This window comes from Mesocricetus auratus, unplaced genomic scaffold, assembly GCF_017639785.1.
Source record: "Mesocricetus auratus isolate SY011 unplaced genomic scaffold, BCM_Maur_2.0 Super-Scaffold_4256, whole genome shotgun sequence".
NCBI lineage: Eukaryota > Metazoa > Chordata > Mammalia > Rodentia > Cricetidae > Mesocricetus > Mesocricetus auratus.
In genome coordinates, this window is record NW_024429182.1 from 98,867,205 (window position 1) to 98,887,521 (window position 20,317).

At 50.3% G+C, this 20,317-nt stretch overlaps 1 protein-coding gene across 2 annotated transcripts in view; it reads right to left on the reverse strand.

The window, feature by feature from the left end:
- Positions 1-20,317, reverse strand: part of Arrb1 (arrestin beta 1) — a 70,838-nt gene that overhangs the window by 32,633 nt on the left and 17,888 nt on the right. The window contains exon 1 of one of the 2 annotated variants that reach the window (XM_013116326.3): positions 3,319-3,430. The exons of the other annotated variant lie outside the window; for it this stretch is intronic. Coding sequence (XP_012971780.1) covers positions 3,319-3,323 — 5 coding nt within the window. The 5' untranslated portion in view covers positions 3,324-3,430. Of the gene's footprint in view, positions 1-3,318; positions 3,431-20,317 lie in introns of those variants that run through there. 2 annotated transcript variants of the gene reach the window in all.

The following is a 20,317-nucleotide window of genomic DNA, read 5'->3' on the forward strand; positions in this document are numbered from 1 at the left end:
GGACCAGACTCTGTCCCCTGTACAAAGCCTATCTTCTGGGAGTCTATGTCACCAGAGATGGGAAAACCAAAGACCAATGCAGATTTTACTAAGCTGCTTGGAATCTGAGCACAATGGCACCCACAGACAGCCTGAGCCTGCCTAGCCTTCCTGAGGGTTAGGTAGAGGCAGAAAAGAAAGACGACAAAAAGAAAAGGTCCAGGAATCCAAGCAGGTAGACCCCACCTGACTCCAGCTTTCCATCCTCTCTGGGGCGCCCTCTCCTGTATTGAGGGCACAGAGGACCATCCACCCTGCAACTGGAGTATCAGGGAGACTTGACACTTACTGTAGACTCCAAAACGAGAGTGGGCATTGCTAGCAGTATACTTCCTATGGCTGTCAGCTTACCCTGGCCACACCAACACTCTCAGGTGAGAAAGTAACCATCCCAGCAGGAGAGAAGACTTTTAAAGAGAATTCTGTGCCATCAGACTATGGAAACAATGGGCCCCTTCAGAGAACCAACCCAGGTGCTCCAGGTGCCTCCAGGGCACCTACAATACAGATGGGGTGCAAAGGGCACACTCCACAAACAATAAAACCCTCACTCATAGGTGCAGTGGGGAGGGTGGCAGGGAGGAGCACTGGCCACTTTCCCCAGGGTCCCCTCAGACCCACACGGGCCAGCAGGGACACCAGGGATGTTGTCTTTCTTTTCATGTTGCTGTGATAAAAATGAGCTGGCAAAACCAGCTCAAGGAAGAATAACAGTCGATTCTATCCCACAATTCAGGAGCACCGTCCATAATGACAGGGAGGTCAAAGCGGGAGGAGCCTGAGGCAGCTGTTCCCATGGCAACCACAGTCGGGAAGCTGAGGGCAATGGATGCCTGTGCTCAGCTCACTCTCTGCTTTGTATACAGTCCACAGCAGTGTCACTCGCAGTGCACAAGTCTTAATGAACCTGATCAACACACTGGTATGCCCACTTCATCTCATGATCCTAGATATCCAGTCGACAACTGAAACTAACTGTCATAGATGAGAAAGAAGGCCAGGAATTGACAACTCCTTCCATGCTTGTTTTCCTCTGCACATAGTAGGTGCTTGACAAAGATTCTGAATGAGGGGACAATTGAGCCAGTAACAGACAAGCTCTGAGCTCAAGACCCTGCAACAAGGGCCATGGGCCATGCAGTAAATTAGGGCCGATGGCACAGACATCAGAGTGTGCCTAGCAGACGCTCAGTTCAACAGGGCCAGGACAAACAGGGCACCACACACAAGACAGTTGGCCCCTTGTTTTCACAGCAAGAAGCTCTTACTCTACTTTTAAAAACTAACCTATTGTATTTTTTGAGATATGGTCTCATATACCCCAGGCTAACCCTTCTTTTGGCCTGGGGGGTGGGGGTGAGACAGGGTCTCACCATGTGACTCTAGCTGTCCTGCAACTTACTCTGTAGACCAGGTTGGCATTGAACTCACAGAGACCTGTCTGCTTCTGCCTCCTAAGAAGTAGACCACTAAACCCAGCTCAGGGCTAGTCTTGAACTCACTATGTAGCTTAAGATAGCCTTGAACTTCTCTGGGATACCCAGGTGACATACATCCATCCCCAAGCCTAGGGGAAGATTTTTCTTGAAAACACTGCTCTGATTTGGTCAGTGTAAACGTGCAGACTTTCTGAATAGAGAATAACATACTATAGTATATTAGATGCAAAGACAAAGCCAGAAGTATCAGTCCCTTCCTGGTCTCACAGTTCAGATGTCACCAGGGATGTCACCAGCACAGAGGCTCCTCTCTGCCTGTGGCAGCCGCACTGTGGCCAGTCAGGGAGCTGAGAGCCCTCTGCTGCCAGGGCCTCCATGTGGGCAGAGGCCTACAGCCTAAGACACAGCTCTGTCCTCAGGAAGAAGTTGGCCATGGTGCCTGCCGTGAGCTGGAGCTGGCTTCTCCAGATGCCCAGTTGCTGCCCAGCACCATAGTTCTGGGAATTTCTGAGTTTATTGTCACACACAGTTATCATGGGGGGTTCTAAGCTAGGGTGAGACTTTAGGACTGCAGACATTGGGGACATGCAGTTCAGTGCCCAGCAAAGTCTCTCACTAAAAGCTCCTATAGGTCCCATATCAAGAAATTTCAATCCACACTATGACTGAGTAAATTACCTTAGAAACAAGGAAATCATACTCAGCCCCTAACTTCCATATCATCTTACTGGATTCTTCTTCAGTTCTTGAGGTTACTTGTGTCTGCTGTGTCCTGTGGAGGGAACCCTGTGAATTGGGGCCTCCCGTTCAGCCCTCTCAACCCTACATCCAAGGGTAACCATGCTGGCAGCAGATCTCCACAGTGGGAGGGTTTGCTCTACAGGAAAGGTAAGGACTGAGATCCTCCCACACCACCTCTGTTTTGTTGTTTTCTTCCGATGAGTCAGTGGCCCTTGGGGCAACATTGGGTGCAGGATGTAGCCCTAAGTAAGCAGAACCCCCTCTATACCAGCTCTAGTGCAGGGGAGGGTGCCAAGGTACCAGCAACATGCAAGGACCAGATCATGGTCATGTGCATACACTCCAGCACACACAGAGAGAGAGAGAGGGGGGGAGAGAGCATGCAAACAGCAGACACTCTAGCACATCTGCACAGGCACACCACATAACACACTAACCTCACCATGCACACACTGCAGACTGCTATGACAACCCTCCGTGACACACACCATTCACACAGCACGTAAACACACAGGTACTCCTACAGTAGTCCTCTACCCTGCAACAGAGTAACTGCAACCACGAGAAAGCCAAGGAAAGGCTGTCCTCCTGATGCCCCCACTCATCTGAACACTGTCCCTCTCCTTCATGGTCCACCCATCCCCACTCCTCCAACACCAGCCTCCTAATGCAAAAGTCTCAACCTTCCCCCAGGAAGCTCATACATTCAGCGTCCCTGAAGCCTCTGACCAGGCAATCAGTCAGAGCTGCCTCACATCTGGCTCTGAGCAGCTGACACTGAATTTACCTCTACCCTTCCTAGAACACACAGCACAGCACCCTGCAGAATTCCATCACTTGGAGCACGTTGGCTGCCACCGACACAGCTAATCCCAAACCTTTCTCTCTGGCCAGACGTTGCTACTAGTGTTTAGGCAAATCCCAAACAACTCCCCCCATAATGCTCTTCCCTGTGCCCTGTGCGCTCTTCCCTTCCCAGCCCAGCCCTGCTCAGCTGAGACGTACTCTGTGCACCTCTCGGGGATCAAGGAATAAGTGACACAAGCCCACAGAGGGAGGAAAGCAGCTGTTTCCTGGCTGGGCAGATGAGAAGTCTTACCCCATTTTGCAGACACGAGCCTCAAGCCCAGGAAGGAGCAGAGCACAGGAGGGACTCCTCAGTGACACCCAGAGCTGGGGGCTGTAGGCAACAGCAGCCAGGCCAGCCCTGCAGACGGCTCTCCCCAGCCCCAAATGAGGGTCAGTTACAAAGAAAAGGAAAAGGCGTTCCTGATACGCGTCCTGTTTCCTCTTCTCCTCTGGGCTTCTTGGGCCAGAGAGAGCGGATGTCTCTGGACTGGCAGAATTTGGCCTGTGCACAGGCAGCCAGTGGTGAGGGTCTCTCTGAGCCTCCCTCTACCTCAGCAACATGGGCAGCATGGAAATGGATTTCCTGAGTGACCCTCAAGTTTCCCTTCCTCAGCACAGGGAAACTTTCCATGTTAATCCTTTATGAATTGAGTCACAAACAGCACCTGACTCTATCATAAAGGTACCTCCTCCAGGAAGCCTTCCCTTTCATTCTCGCTTGTTGTGGGAATCCCTCTACAGACCTCTGTCCTCGCTCCTATACAACTGCCCAGGTCGTTCTTTTATTTTTTTCTCAATATATGTTTTTATTTAAATTAGAAACATGAATGTTTCACATGTCAGTCCTAGCTCCCTCTCCCACCCCTCCTCCCTTGTCCCTCCACCAGTTCTCCCCAGCCCCCCACCTATACCCCACATCATTCCCCAGGGAGGGTGAGACCCTCCTTGGAGGGGGAATCTCTAAAGTCTGTCATTTCATCCTGGGCAGGACCTAGGCCCTTCCCCGTGTGTCCAGGCTGAGAGAGCATCCCTCTATTTGGAATGGGCTCCCAAAGATCATTCATGCACCATGGTGAACACTGATCTACTACCCAAGGCCCCAGTGATTTCTGTGGCCTCCTCCCTGGCACTACATTCATGGAGTCTGGATCAGTCTTCTCTTGGCCTCTCAGCCATCAGTCTGGGATTCAAGAGCTCCCCCTTATCCGGTCAGCTGTCTTTGTGGGTTTCATCATCATGGTCTTGACCCTTTTGCTCATCACTCCTCATCCATCTTTGTCACTAGGTTCCAAGAGTTCAGTTCAGTGTTTACCCAGCTCATTCTTGACCTGCTATCTGTGGGAGCTGGACTCTTTGGGAGTCCAATGGACGGGTTCCCAAAGTTAGAGCCTACCTGTTGAGTACAAGGACAAAATATGCCTGCCTATCATATAGGAGTCCTTCCTGAAGGTGGAAGTCAGGCCTCAGACAGCATCTTCCTGATGATGGTGGCTATGACTCCTCTCTCAGACTGGATGCTCCTAAAGGACAAAGGTCATGCTTCTATCCTCGGACAAGAGGACTACTGTGCTTGTGGGTGGTAGAGAGTTCTTATCCAGGGAACGGGAGCTGAGTTTTCCCATCACACCAGAATTCCTCTCCTGGCAGACAGGATGCACCTCCTCCTCCATTAGATCAGCAGCTTTCCTCCTCCATCAGATCCACAGCCCCACAGCATTTCCAGAACAAACCAGTTTAGACTAGGGCATGGAGGCGAGCTCTCTTCTAGGAAGAATTGGAAGGAATCTTGCCCAGGGTACCATGCCAACTTCCAAACCACACCTCAACTGAACTGAAACTTTTTTGTTATTCTTAAGGCAGTCTGGTCAAGTGTCTAGGCAGAGACTATCAACAGTCAATCAGGGCCTATCTTAGGTCCCTCTTTGAAGGCAACACTGGCCTTCCCTGAGTGACGCCCCTGCCCCTGATCCGAGCAGCCTTCACGTCCTCTCCCCTACTTCTGCCTGCTCCAGGGACGACTGTTGGTCAGCGTCAGTCCTCAGAGTGTTTGCAACACTTCTTAAGAACTCAGCCTCATGCGTTCCAAGAACAAGAGGTGGACGCAAAGGCCGAGGAGCCCGGGCTAAAGGCAGAGGCAGAGAGCTGAAATCACACCCCAAGAGCCAGAGGCTGAATGTTAGCTGAACACATGTCCAGCAAAGAAAACTAATTTCTTACTCAGAAGTTATTAGAAAACAGATGCCGAAGTGTTTACTACAAGCCGGGCACTGTTCTCAATACTACATTCACTCATTTCACGCTCCACAAGGAGCCTGCCCCTGCTGTTTCGCCTTTTCAACACACACCGCTTGATACACTCTCGTTGCCTCCAACTGGGAACTAACACAGGGGTTAAACAGTTCACCCCAAGTAACAGAGTAGGAAATGAACGATGCACGTAGTTCAAAACAAATTAAGATGTCAAAAGGAAGCAGGGCAGGGCTGGCGCACGCCTTTAATCCCAGCACTCGGGAGGCAGATCTCTGAGTTCCAGGCCAGCCTGGTCTACAGAGTAAATTCCAGGTAGCCGAGGCTACACAGAGAAACCCTGTCTCAAAAAACAAGACAAACAAAAATGTCAAAAGGAAGGCCTGGGAGATGGCTCAGAGGGCAAAAGTGTTCATGGCCAAACCTGAAACACACATGGTAGAAAGAAAAAAAAATTGACTCTGGCCAAGTTACCCTCTGACCTCTACATGCAAACCAGACACACACACACACACACACACACACACACACACACACACACACACACACACAAACTAAATGTGAACAGTGCTAGTGATATAGCTGAATGACAAATGGCAGAACACTTGCCTAGCACGTGAATCTTCAGTACCACCAGCCCAAAAAACTACAACCTACTGACAGTGCTTCTGAACACTGAAAGAATTGAATGCTAAAAGACACAATTCATCCTATTTCTGTTTCAAACCACACACTTCATTACACAGGATGGAACACAGTGCAGGTTGAGGGGGGTCTCCAAAAGAGAGGCACCCATATTTCTCAGGCATCCTAGACCATGGTTAACCTTCTTTTCAAACATTTCTGTGGGATCTAGGGTCTCATGTGGCCCAGGCTAGCCTCAAACCCATTATGTAGCCAAGGATAGCCATAACTCCCCATCTGCCTGCCTCTGTCTGCCAAGTGCTGGCCTTAGAGGTATAGGCCACCACATCCAGTCCATGTGATGCTGGGGACAGAACCCAGAGCTTTGTGCATTCGCAGTAAGCAGTCTAACACCCGAGTTACATTTATTTACTTATGTATTGACATGGCTTCCTTCTGTAGCTCAGGCTGGACATGAGCTCAAGATCCTCCTGTCTCTGCCTCCTGAGTGCTGGGGCTACAAGCATGGGTAACCACATCCAGGTCTTCTGAAAACACGAGTAATTTTATTAGAATTTAGTAAACAAAGTCCCCACAATAATTGTTTTATGATAGTTTCTGACTGTTGGTGTGGTCAGGTATTGAGTACTTTACTTGGTTTTCAGGTCTCAATGTTTGGACAACTCCAGTGAAAAGACATTATTCTCATTTTGTAAAAGTAGAGGCTGGATCCAGATTAAGAGGAGAGAAAGACACGGCAGTTCCCCAGGCAGGGCCAGTCTGCCAGACCCTAGCTTCTGTCCCTCCCCTTGATGGCAGATCTGCCCACTGGGCTCTCTGAAGGAGACTGAGGAGATCAGAGACCCCGAGGGACAGCACTGACTCCTGGGTGCTTGAGCACCTCCAGGGGGAGCATCTATCTACACTTTCCTGGAGGCATGGTCCCTTTGCTTGTTTGCCCTGGTGTGTGGGAGCATTCTGGAGCTACATACCTTATGTGTTTGTTTATTGACACAGTCTCCTTATGTAGCCCAGGCTGGACTTCAACTCAAGATCCTCCTGTCTCACACTGGACACAGGGAACAGCAAAGTGCACAGGAAGGATGTCTAATGGGTCTGTGGCGTCACAGTCCTGCTATTCCGCCACCAGACTACGGCATGAGGCTCTGGCACGAGCCCGGCTTCTATAAGTGATCATAAAACTAATACCACCAAGCCGGGCATGGTGGCACACGCCTTTGATCCCAGCACTCGGGAGGCAAAGGCAGGCGGGTTTCTGTGAGTTTGAGGTCAGCCTGGTCTACAGAGCGAGTTCCAGGACAGCCTCCAAAACAATACAGAGAAACCCTGTCTCAAAAAAACAAAAAGCAAACAAAAACAAAAACCTAACACCATCACAGAAACAGATCTGCCAGGTGGACTCAGGCAGGTTCAAGTCCTTCTTGGCTTCAGCTGGATCAGAGACTCTCAGTGGAGTCATGCTACCTCACAGGAGCCTGGACAGCTGAGGAGATAATAGGAATGATGAATTCTGGGAAGACCACAAAGATCGTTAGTAGAACATGACTGACTTATTGAGCATGGTTAAAAAATGCTTTTCCATTGCTTCTAAGAACGCAGAGACCTGAAAGTGAGGGCTGTGCCAAGAAGCTGACCAAGAACAGGTGCATGAGCCCTGTGAGGCAGAGAGCAGGGGAAAGCACCCAGAAGCATCTCCAAAACGCCCCCCTGGACTTGGCAATAAGCACCTCACATCCACTGTGAACCTGCAACCAGCTCCTCAATTTCACTTCTTATTTTCCCCAGTGGGGTGATGGGAAGCCAACTATGAGGAACCACACTGATCCCCTCAACCATCAGTTTGTCCAAAGCAGCACCCTCAGAACCAACTCTACCACCCCAGTCTGGGGACAGATCGTTTGACCCAAACCCTCAGAGAGCCTCACAGAAGGAATGTGTGTGAAGAGCACACTAGGGGAAAGGCTGAACCTCTACCCTGGCACTGTCTCTCATGGAACCGCACCACCCTGTCCTCATCCGGGTTATGGGAACCAATGAACCGATGTCTTCACACATTGGATAAATAAGCCAAGTTCAATGTATAGACTTCATGCACAAGAGAAGAACAGGGCTATAGAGGACGGTGTCCTCGGAGCCGCCAGCCAAGTGGGGGAAACCAATGTGGTAAACTTACCTAAGAACACAGCCAGGAAAACCCACTGTCGCCCAGTACTAACTGGGTGCTCTCTGTGTGTCCCCTGGCTTGCGCTTTTATGCACTGGTTCAGCCATGGAAGAGTGCTCAAGAGGAAGACTGTGGCTATGTGGCTTCCAAGTCATGTCCCACCACCCCAAGCCAGACCCCAGGGTGCCAACTTCCCAGTCCCTTTGCCAAACTTTCTCTGGTCTACCTCAACTACAGTGGCATTGAGAAGTGGAGCAGATTACCAGACACCATCCATGTGAGATGGGGAAAACGCAGCCCAGCCACCAGCCCAACAAAGGCACCAGAGGAGGGTTGCCAAGGGGAGGGCAGTAACTCCAGGGTGAGGTGGGGATGCTTAAAAGTTACAGAGCAAGGCCGGGCGATGGTGGCGCACGCCTTTAATCCCAGCACTCGGGAGGCAGAGGCAGGCGGATCTCTGTGAGTTCGAGGCCAGGCTGGACCGATAAGCCTCCAAAACAATACAGAGAAACCCTGTCTCGTAAAAACCAAAAAAAAAAAAAAAGTTACAGAGCAAGCTGTCCCTAAGCTGGGACCTGAGGATAGTGTTGGAAGGGAGGACATTAACGCAGTATGCATGTGCATTCAGCACTCCTTACACAGCAGAAGGCACACCCGCCATCCATTCAGTCACTCTTGCTCCATCCTCTCACAAGCCATGATGTCATTAACACTCACATGTGCATGCATACACATGGGTGAATGAGAAAAATGAGGCTCAGTGAAGGAAGGTAAGAAGGCCAGGTGGGGCAAGCCTGGATTCTAGGCAGAGGGAGGTGAGTTAGAGCCCAGCTGAGCCGCAGTCTGTTATGGGGGCAGGGAGTCCTGTATTCTTTATGCAACTCCCCACTTTCAGCCCTGCTGGTCCCTGGCTCTCACCCTCACCACACCCCCACACACACACACTCAGCCAGGCCCTGGGGCCCGTCAGAAGGGACCCACCCTAGGAGGGCAGCCCGCAGAGCAGAGCTACACATCTCTGCAAGCATCAAGGATGAATCCTCACCCCAGCGCCTCTGAGTACTGATAACCTCGACCCCCCTGCTGTAAATCTGCTCTCCCATCAAGTGCACAGGGCCGACAGCCTCTCCCATCTCCTTCCTCTGCCCCTCACCCTCCCCAGGGAGCAGTTAGCTCAGCCTTTCCCATCAGCGGCTCAGGAATGATGGGAAGTGTTCCTGGCCAGGAACTGAGAGGAGGCTGCTCCAGGGAGGGGAGGAGAAGGGGCATCCTTGGGGCAAGGATCATGTCTGTGTTTCCAAAGCCCCAGGCTGCCAGGAGCATGAATGCCTGGGTTTAAGACCATGGGAGTGGCAGGGTCTCACTTTACAGACGGTGATGGGGGAAGTCCTGTACATTTGTTAATAAAGCACTGCTGGCCAATAGGAAACTAGATAGGTGGGACTAGGAATCCAGGAGGATTCTGGGAAGGAGAAACACAGAGAGAATCGACATGTAACGCCATGGGGTAGGACCCCGGAAACTTCTCCAGTAAGAGACATACTTAGATTAACAATTATGGGGTAACTACTTAAGTCAGAGCTAGCCAGTAAGAAATAAGCAAGGCCAACAGCTTCATAATTAATACAGCGTCTTGTGTGGTTATTTGGGGACTACAATGCGGCAGAGCCCAGGCGGCTGGCAGGGGATAAACCAAAGCGGCTAGCAAAGAAAAAGCTTCTCTTTACAAGACGGAGAGACAGAACCCGGGAGAGAGGAGAAAAAGGGAACACCAAGAATTGATCGGCATGCCACAGGTACAGCTACCTTGCAAGATAGGTATAGCAGGCCGAACAAAGTGCCATATCTTAATACTGGGGTAAGACAGAGGGACTCTGCAAAGTGTGGTCTGTCCAGTCAAAAGCCTTGCTTGGGGGGAGCCTCCTGAACTATGTGGGTAGGTGATAACCCTATAGTTATCACAGGGCCAGAGAGAAATGGCAGCTTTGAGTCACTGAAAGGTACTCTTGATGGCACTGAACATGGAGGATGGGGCCAGGAACTATGGGGTGCAGTCTAGAAGCCAGTTAAGACAGAGAGAGCATCCTTCCCTGGGGTCTCCAGAAGGGACACAGTCCTGCTGACCCATCTTAGGATTCTGGTCTCCAGAACCATAAGAGAAGTCTTTAATCTACTAAGGAGACTGTAGGTATTTCAGGTGAGGAAACAGCAAGGCTCAGAGAAAGACTATGACTCCCTCAGGTCCCTGCATACATCACACACCACACTGCCTGCTGGGTAAACTCATTCAGAGTGCAAGCACACCTATCCTTCTAGCTTCTCCTGGCACTCTGGGTAGAATCCGCTCCCTTTCTGAAGCAATGTGGTCTAGAAAGAAGCTAGGCCAGAGAGGCAAGACCCTGGGATGGTCTTTGACCAAACCTTAGGGTCCACAGCTCATCACCCCATCTCCTTCACTTCAGCCTCTCTCGGTTGTGCATCAGTGACAAAGTAACCTTCAATTAAAAAACTAAAAGCCACGTGGCAAGCCTGTTGCTTCAGCGGTGTACACCGCAACCAGTTCCCATCACCGCATCTTGTATTGTAGCTCATTCAGAAACCTCAGGGAGCCCTTGGTGACACCTTAGATCCTGCATTCATTCCCTAGCTACGTGTGTCCTCTTCAGAACACTCCTGCACTGTCCATCTCTTGCTAGCTGTCTCCCCACTACAGAACATGGTCCTCACTAAGCCAAAGATAGTGTCTGTGTGGTGGCAAAGCCAACCCCATGTGGCAGTCAGCATGAGGAGGTCACCTCACACTGGCTTGTGCCAGGCTCAATGCTGAAAGCTGTCCAGGCACATTTAGCCACCGGAGTTCCTCAGGAGGGAGGGGGATGACCTGATCTTTGTACAGATGAGGACAGAGACCCAAGAGAGGGAGGTGACCTCCTTTGATTACCCAGCTAACTAAAACCAGCACTCAGGCTAGCGACACAACTCATGTGCCCCATGCAAATGAAAACATGGATCTGACATCCTTGTGCACATGTCAAGACAGAAACAGTCATGTTAGAGCCCTGAGGAACACTTCTGATTACAGAACCTGACACCTCCCTCCCATGGAGCTGCCCCCCTCCATCAGCAGTGCCAGGCCACTCTCTATATTATGTTCCAAGGCAAAGTCCCAAAGGAATCGGAAGACATATGAGGAGGGAACAGAACATGAAAAACTTGTTAAAGCAAATCTGGCCCCTACTCAGCATCAAGAGTGATGCTGTATTTTATTTTATTTTATTTTAGCTGCTGCTTTTTACCCGTGCACATGCGCTTGTGTGTGTAGGCCAGAGGTCAGGGTCAGGGTCAGGTGTCTTTCTCAGTCATTCACCAATTCAGCTAGACTGGCTGGACAACAGCGCCAGGAATCTGCCTGCCTCCACCTCCTGAGAGCTGGGATTGCAGCCACATGCCCAACTTTTTATGGGGGACCTGGGGATCCGAACTCAGACCCTCAAGCTTTCACAGCAAGCACTGTACCCACTGGGCCATCTCCCCAGTTCTGACAGCTGCATTTTAAAAAAGGAGATGCTGTGGACCAGAGACACTGAGAACAAAGATATCAGGCTGAAGAAAACCCTGTATCCTCCACATTGTACTCAGGCCTCAGCCCCGCACAGGAGGGGGTTACTAGGGGAGCAGTATACAGGAGGAAGACAGAAAAAGGGGGTGCTGGAGAGATGGCTCAGAGGTTAAGAGCACTGGCTCTTCTTCCAGAGGTCCTGAGTTCAATTCCCAGCAACCACATTGTAGCTCACAACCATCTATAATGAGATCTGGTGCCCTCTTCTGACGTGCAAGCAGAACACTGTATACATAATAAATAAATCTTAAAAAAAGAAAAAAGGAAATCTTTCCCTGGGCTGCCTTGTTAAATTTTCCCAACCTGCTGAACAGATAGACTCTCTACCCTCATTACAGAGGTAACTGCAAATCCCCAAAGTCAGCAAAAAGGCCCAGAAACCTCAAGAAAATGACAAGGGCTGAATGACTCCATGTTACCCGTGAGTGAAACCCTGCTTCAGTCGCTGCTGCCATCCCACATCCTGCTCCCCCAGAAAGCACCCCAGGAGGTGTTCAGACAGCCTCAGGCCCCTCAGATCCACACCCTTCCCCTACCATGCCTGCTGCCCCTCAGGCCCAGGCCTTTAGTACAAAAGCCAGAAGCCAGGTGCAGAGGTCAGTACTGGTGTCATTCTGGCAGTGAAGGGTGCCCATCAACAGATGGAACCTTGCTCCCACATCTAGATACCTCTCTCCAGCCTCCCCTCCTGCCACCGCCGCACACACACCCTAGGCATCGGACACCTCACAGAGCTTGCACGGACTGTTCTGGTGGCAGGGAGGCCCTTCTTATCCGGCCTACCTGCTCAACTCTGACTCGTCTTTCAAAACCCACGCCAGCTCTACCTCCTCTGGCAAGAGCTCCCGTGTTTGCTCTCAGCTGCTCTCCCGGTTGCTCCTCCACCATGTTTACTAAGCAGCTGTGCTCCCCTGGCACAATGTGAGGTGCTGAGGATGCAAGGCTGAGTGCTGGCTCTGTCAGGCCAGGGTGTGGCTCTGTCAGGCCAGGGTGTGGCTCTGTCAGGCCAGGGTGTGGCTCTGCTTTCTCCTTGTGAACATGAACCAGACAGGACCAGTGAAGGTTCCCAGGGAGTGAGTGGACCTGGGCTGGCAATTTGTTCTCAACTCCTGCATTCCAGGCCTCTGCTGAGGTTGGGGACCAGACCCCCCCCCATTGCCTCTCAGGCCTGAGCAGAGATGCTGGGTGACACAGATCCAAACTCTTACCAAGGCCATTGTGAGTCTTTCCAGAAAGCAGAGGCTTTGGAGAGAAAAGATGCACCCAAAGTCCAACCAGAGCAGCCCTGGAAAGACCACGAGGCTCCTCAGCATGTGTGGGTTTCACGCTGAGAAAAGGCAAGCAGGTGATGCCCCCCACCCTGAAGGACTTGCTCCATGGACCCCTCAAAGGGTGGATGGTATCAAGGTCCACCATGGAAAGCCACAGCCCACAGAAGAGCCGAGCTGAGAGGATTGTCGCTGGTGCCTGGGGTGGACTTGGACTGGAGTGGAGCCAGGCTGGCAGAGGAAACATCTTGAGCGCCACTGGGAGGAAGGGAGGGGGAATGAGAGGGAGGAAAGAGCCAGACACGCAAACTCCTCCGCTTTGCCTCCTTCCAATCAAAACAGAGTTCCCGGCAGACAGAGACCTGTGAGGAAGGAGAGAGGGCAGGAATCTAGGGCTTTAGGGGCCAGGGTGAGACTCTGGCCCTGGAGCTGGAGCCTCTGGTAGCTTAGAGATGGGAGAGAAGAGGTTAGTCTGTTAATGCCGATTCTTCAATACCCCACTCATGTACCTAACACTTCCCTTTACCCCAGACCAAAGGTCTGGACTAAGCAACAACTCAGCAGAATTAGCACCGAATCAAACCGTATAATGGTGCAAAACTAGTCTGATGAGGGGAGTAGAAGGCAAGAACTGATTCCTGCTCATTGTCCTCTGACCTCCTCCCACCAAGAGCAAGAAGGGAAGCTGCTGAACAAGAAATAGCTTCTGTCTCACAGCATCTAATTCAGTTGTGCTGAATGCATGGGTACAGCTTGAGACACACAGCTGAGAACGCCCAGCAAAACTTGTAAGCCTCCTTCTGAACAGTGGGATCATGCAGGACTGCCACTTTCTTTGTCCAGGTGGGAAGGGCTGCCACTGCTGTTCAATCACTGAATGATAACATCAATGCTTTCAGCTATGTCCTCAGAACTGGGGCTGTGTCGTCCCACTACTGTGTCTAAAGGAACTCTGCACCAGTGTGCTAGCTTTGGGATGGTATTGCTTAGTCATTTTCTTCACTGTTATTGCCCCAATGCCAGGACTGCTCCCCACAAATGAAGGCACTTACGGGTGCTTGTTGAGTGAATGAATGGAAAAATGGATAAATGAATGAATGAATGAATGTGCTCCTGAATCCATAGTACTCTCCTTTATCAGTGTCAAGTAAAGGTAAGGTCTGTCCCATGTTCTCCTGGACTCAGGTCAGAGCCGAGTACCAAGGAGGTGCTACCAAAGGCCTGTGGACAAAGGGAAGGCCCCGTAAATGGATACCCTTCCCTGAAGTCCTCCCTGGCCCCAGGATGACAAGTTCTTGAGGCCTGGTGTCTGTGAGATTATGAGAGGAGGGTGGACGTGGGAGAGGATTGGCCTGGGTGTTCTAGAATACAGAGAGCTTGATCCAGCCAGACCCCGACTCCGCTGCTTCCTTGGGTCCTTCTCTCCCCACTGTGACTTGGCCCACTGGAACACTCGGGCCACAGAGGACAATAAGCCCTGGGAAGTTCCAGCTGCTGTGTCTTCACTCCAGACATAGCTTACTTTATTTTGTTTTGTTTTATTCTATTTTATAATAGGGTCTTCCTGTGGAGCACTAGCTAGCCTGGAGTTTGCTATGTAGACCAGGATGGCCTCAGACTTGTGGCCATCCTCCTGCCCGTCTCCAAAGTGTTGGAAGTATAGGTGTGAGTCACCACACCCAGCTCACTTACTCCCATTTTTTGTTTTGAGACAGTTCTCATGTAGCCCAGACTGGCCTTGAACTCCTTACTGTCATGTGTCCATGCCCTGAGTGTTCAGATGACAGACATGCAGCACCATGACACCACACCCACTGTGCTGCATGTAGCAGTTTTGGGAAAGAGAAGAGAGCAAGCTCCTTCTTTGAATGGTTCTTGTGAATTCCCATCAGGGCAGCCCCTGGCACAGCCCTTGGATGGAAACCAGCAGGCGCACAATGATTGAACAGGAGGCAGGGGAGATGCAGGCATTAGAATCCCTCTGGGATGCAGGTGGTGTGAGTACATCTGAGGAAGGCTTTGCTGGGGGCGACTTGCATCCAGGTGACCCTGTGTGTGTCAGTTTTCACCACTGGGGGTATGTGACAGTGCCCAGTTGACCGCTGAAGACACAGTGAGGGAAGTACAAACAGAAACCTAGAGGGGTTGGCAGACATGGAGGACAGCAGTAGAATAAGGCTGTTCAGGGGAGAGCTGAGGTCCTACTGAGCCTGCATGGCTTGTGGGCAAACATAGGGAAGAGAAACAGGAGTGACTTCATCCAAAGAAGACAGGGTCCCCGTTCTCCAAGGCTGCTGACCAGGCAGAAACCTCATCATTCCACCCTATTCCTACTCTGGCTGCCAGAGCGGCAAACCACAAAGAAGTTCGCTTCTTACTAACCGAGTCTCAGTAGGCATGAGCGCTCAGGCCCTTGCAAGCTCAGGAGAGTGAACCAACAGTCCTGCTAAGGACAGGTGCGTCCAGGAGCCACCAGAGACCCTCCCCCTCTGAGCTTACTGTTCTCCTCTCCAACAACTCTGGCTCTTCTCATGAACCTCTGAGACCCTGTGGACTTCAAGGCCCTGCCCTCTGGAGTCAGCCCCTGCCAGTTGCTTACAACTGCAGCAAAAGCCCAGGGGCCAACTCAGCTCTGCACTGTTGCAAGGGCTGGAAGTCAGGGAGATGCTGGGAACCTTTCTGAACTGTCCATACCAGTCAAGGAAACCAAAACCCAGGCCTTCCCCGCTGGCCTCCTTGAGTCTTGTCACCAGCTCCTGACTCTGGTACATTTCAAAACCATTAAGAAGGCCTGCTGGGTCCCAGGGGAGGCACCCGCTGGGCCAGTTCTGGAGAAGCAAGAGATGATGAAGGCTTTTCATCAATAGCCAAGGCTGCAGGTGCTGCAGGGCTGACTCTTCCACCAGGATGCGAGGCGTTCCTGAGAGCCGGCTCTGAGTCATGCGCGCAGCTGTGTCTCCAGAACCCTGCCCCAGCCCTGACTCCCTGTGGGTGCCCAGCAAATGAACAAATAAATACAAACATGAATGAGTGATAATAACGGCTGCCAAGGCAGAGTTCTTTCAAATATTAACTCATTTAATCCTCAGGAAAGCTTTAAGATTCCCATAACAGAAGATTTAAATTTCCATAATAAAAACTTTATTATTCCCACTTTCTAGGCAGGGAAACTGAAACAAACAAATGACAAGAAACCTGGCCAAGATGACACAGCTTTGCTCTAAAACTATTACGGTTTTATTTTTAAGATTTTTTTAAAATCTTATTTACGGCTGGGCAATTGTGGTGCTCGCCTCTGATCACTGCACTCAGGAGGCAGAGGCAGACAGATCTCTATGAATCTGGTCTACAAAGTGAGTTCCAGGGTAGCCTAAGGCTACTCAGAGAAACCCTGTATTGAAAAAATAAAAGCTCTTAGTTATGTTTCTACATGAATGTATCTGTATGTGAGTGCATGCACGTGTGTTGCAAGTGTGTCCACAGAGGCATCAGATCCCTGAGAGCTAGATAGGCCTTTGTGAGTCACCCAACTCCAGTTCTCATGATTGAACAGCAAGCATCCATCTCTCCAGTCCCTGAGGATCTCTATGGCTTAGATATGATTTGAGTGTTTCCCCGCTAGGATTCAGGTATTGGAAGCCTGATCCCAGTATGGTGGCATTGAGGGATGATGGTGTTGGCTGGGAGTGTAGCTTACTGGTGGAACACTTGCCTTGCATACATGAGGCCTGAACTCTGGCTAAAGGAAGGAAGGGGAGAAGGACAGAAGCTAGCATTGCCCTCAGAAGGGAGTAAGGCAGTGACCATAGGCTGGTTCTTGAGTGAGTTGTGGGCTATGGAGATGACTCAGCAAGGAAAGCATACAGACCTACATACAAAGGACTGCATGGTGGTGCTCCCTTATAAACCCAGTACTGATAGGCGTAGACAGATGATTTCCCTAGAGCTCACTGGTAGCCAGCCTAGGCTACTAGGTGAGCTCCAGGCCAGTAAGAGACTCTGTTCTAAAAAAAACAAAAAACAGCATAAATGGCCTCCATACATGAGCAAGGGCACCCACACAAACTTGTATTCACATGAACATAGGCACCTATGTGCATGTGCACACACACAAGCAACCAAAAAGAGAGTCGGTTGTCAGACCAAGTAAGCCAGCACCCTGAATAGCTCTCTGACTCCCAATCTCACTGTGACATTGTGCACACACATACCTGCCATGATGCTACTTGTCATGAGGTCTTCGCCAGAGCCTTGCCCATGCCAGTGTTATATCTTGGAAATCTCCAGAACTGCAAGCTAAATAAACGTTGGGTATCCTACCACAGCAACAGAAAACAGACCAATACCAAGAACTCTGGTCTTGCCGGGCGTTGGTGGCACACTCCTTTAATCCCAGCACTCGGGAGGCAGAGGCAGGCGGATCTCTGTGAGTTCGAGGCCAGCCTGGTCTACAGAGCGAGTGCCAGGACAGCCTCCAAAACTACACAGAGAAACCCTGTCTCGAAAAAACCAAAAAAAAAAAAAAAAAAAAAAAAAAAGAACTCTGGTCTTAACCACTGTCAAACTGCTCCACTCTGCACTGAAATCCTGCCATAGCCTCTTAGACCTGAACTTTCCTTTCTTCAACAGCTTCAACCTAAATCCCAGGGCTCATCTTAATTGCACCACCTCTCAGCAGAAGCCACCTTTCTTATGACTGTTATCAACTTAAAACACACATGAAATTCACATGGCATGCCACGAACATTTAAAACAAAGAATCTGAGCCAGACCCAGGGGCACATGCCTATCATCCTAGCACTCGGAAACAGGGAGATTGTGAGCTTGAGGTCAGCCTGAGATACACAGTAAGACCCCATCCGTAAGAACAATGTAATTGGAAGAGAACAGTAAAACCGTCGGAGACCAGGAGGATGAGTCCGTTGGTAAAGTACATGCCACACAAACATGGATTTGTGAACTTGATCACCCAGAACCTAATCCAAAAAAATCCAGGCAAGGTAGCAGTGAGTGTCTTAACACCAGCACCAGGGAGGCAAAGATAGGAGGGTCTCTGGGGCTCAGGTGCCTATCAGCCAAATCGGTGACCTCCAGACTCAATGAGTGACTTTGTCTCAAAAGCTGAGGTGGATAGCAACTGAGGAAAAGACCAAACATCAACCCTGGCGTCCACATGTACCCAGACATTAAGCACACACAGTTAATTAATTAACAATTAAAATAAATTTAAAATCAAGCCTGTGTGGAAAGCAAAGGAGGCGGCGGCAGTCAGCATCTTCACATGGCTGTGCGAAGCTGCGACCCTGTCTGCTTCCGGTACATTTCCATCACTCTCTTTGCCCATTAAATCTTTTTTTCCCTGTCCCCTCCCCATTATCTGCTGACAGCCAGCCAATGCCTGCTTTCCATCTCGTGGACTCATCTGTCCTAGATACTTCACATAAATTCTCTAATACAATACATGGCCTTTGGTACCCAGCTTCTACCTCTTAGCAGGATGTCTTCACGATGATTCATCCAATTACCGTCTGAGTCAGGATTCCATTGCCTTTCAGTTGAATAACATTCTGTGGCATGGCTATACCACAATTTGCCTATCTATACATCTTGGATCAGAACTTTGGTTTCCTAGCTAGATATGACCCATAACTCCCACCCCACCCCGACCCCACAAGTAGGGATCATTTTGTTCCCATCACCAGAATGCAACACTAATGGTTATCTGTGGTATAGGTTATAACTTGGCCTCTGAAATCAGATGCCCCCCAATGTGTGTCCACCCAGCATTCTCTCACTCCACACATTCCTTCCTCTCTGACCCTATGTATCCACACCCAGGCTTCAGAAGGGGGCTGAAGTGTTGTACACAGCTCAGGCTGAGCCCAGCCTCCACTATGATTGTTATCAACTTAAAACACAGACTCACTGAGATGAGGTTCACAGAAGTTCACATAGCATGCCATGAACATTTTGTGGCAGATGCAGAGGACATGCCTATCATCCTAGCACCTGGAAGCAGGGGGTTCATAAGCTTGAGGCCAACGCCACAGAAGCCCACGGGCTGCTGCCCACTCTTGGGGATGTGCTCCAGTCCAACCAAGGGTTTCAGGACCCAAGGCCAGAGACCAAGTTCCCCATTTGTAAGGTAGGAATCTGCAGCAGTGCCGTGCTGGGAGCCTTTCTTCGCCCGTGTTGTTTTCCTCTGCAAAGAGGATGTGGCCCCCAGCAGATGGCTCTAGAGATCCATGAGCAAGACTAGTGAGCCGGGTTGGCTGAACAGGAAGCTGGAAAACACAGAACCAGCATGGAAGGGGAAGGGCGCAGAGCAGTTGCTAACGAGGGGCTCTTGGCGGCCAGTGCTTTTACTTCTCAATCTTAAACATCCTTGGTTTAGAATCTCCAATACCGCTTCCTGCCCCCGAACCTTGAACCATGCCGAATCACATCTCCTCTGAGCCATCTAGCCCAACAGTAGAAGAGAGGTTAATCATTTCTAATCTAAAAGTCCTAAATGCTCCCAAATCTGAAACTTTCAGGCTACCTACATAAGGCATACATGAAACAAATGAATTTCATGTTAAATTGGGTCCCATCCCCATGAAATTTTATGGCATATGTGCAAATGTTCCAAAATCTCAAATCTAAAACATTTCCCTAGCATGAAGGATACTCAGCCTGTGCAGAATTCCAGATCTGGGGAATTGAGGAAAGAGGCTGCCGTTGAGCAGCTATTCCTGCTGATGCTGCTCCCAACCAAGCCATCCCCGTGTAAGACAGGTGGAATGGGACCACTAAAGACCCTCACAGGCCATCCCGACTGTCTTCTGTTTAGGGATAGGGCCTTTAAAGTCCCTACCTGTGTAACCAAGGCTGAGCCCTAGGACTTCTTTTTAGATAAGGTCTCACTGCCTAGGCATGAACCGAATGAGGACAGCAACAACAGGCCTACCCAAAGGACTGCAGGCAACTAAGGAACACGGAAAGTGGGAGAAACCATCTTCCCCAGGGAAGAGCATGCCGATGGCTTATCCAATACCAAATGGTCAGCCCCAAAAACAGACACACAAGTAACAGACTGAGCAGGTTATATTTAGGAATATATATGTATATACATATATGGATGCAACAACAATTAATGAAAAAGAGACCGTGGATTTGAAAGAGAGCAAGGAGGGGTATTGTGGGATGTTTGTATGCTGTGTGGAATATATTGTTCTGATTGGTGCAATAAAAAGCTGAATGGCCAATAACTAGGCAGGAGGTATGGGCAGGGCTTCCTGGCAGAGAGAGGAGTCAAGGATATAATC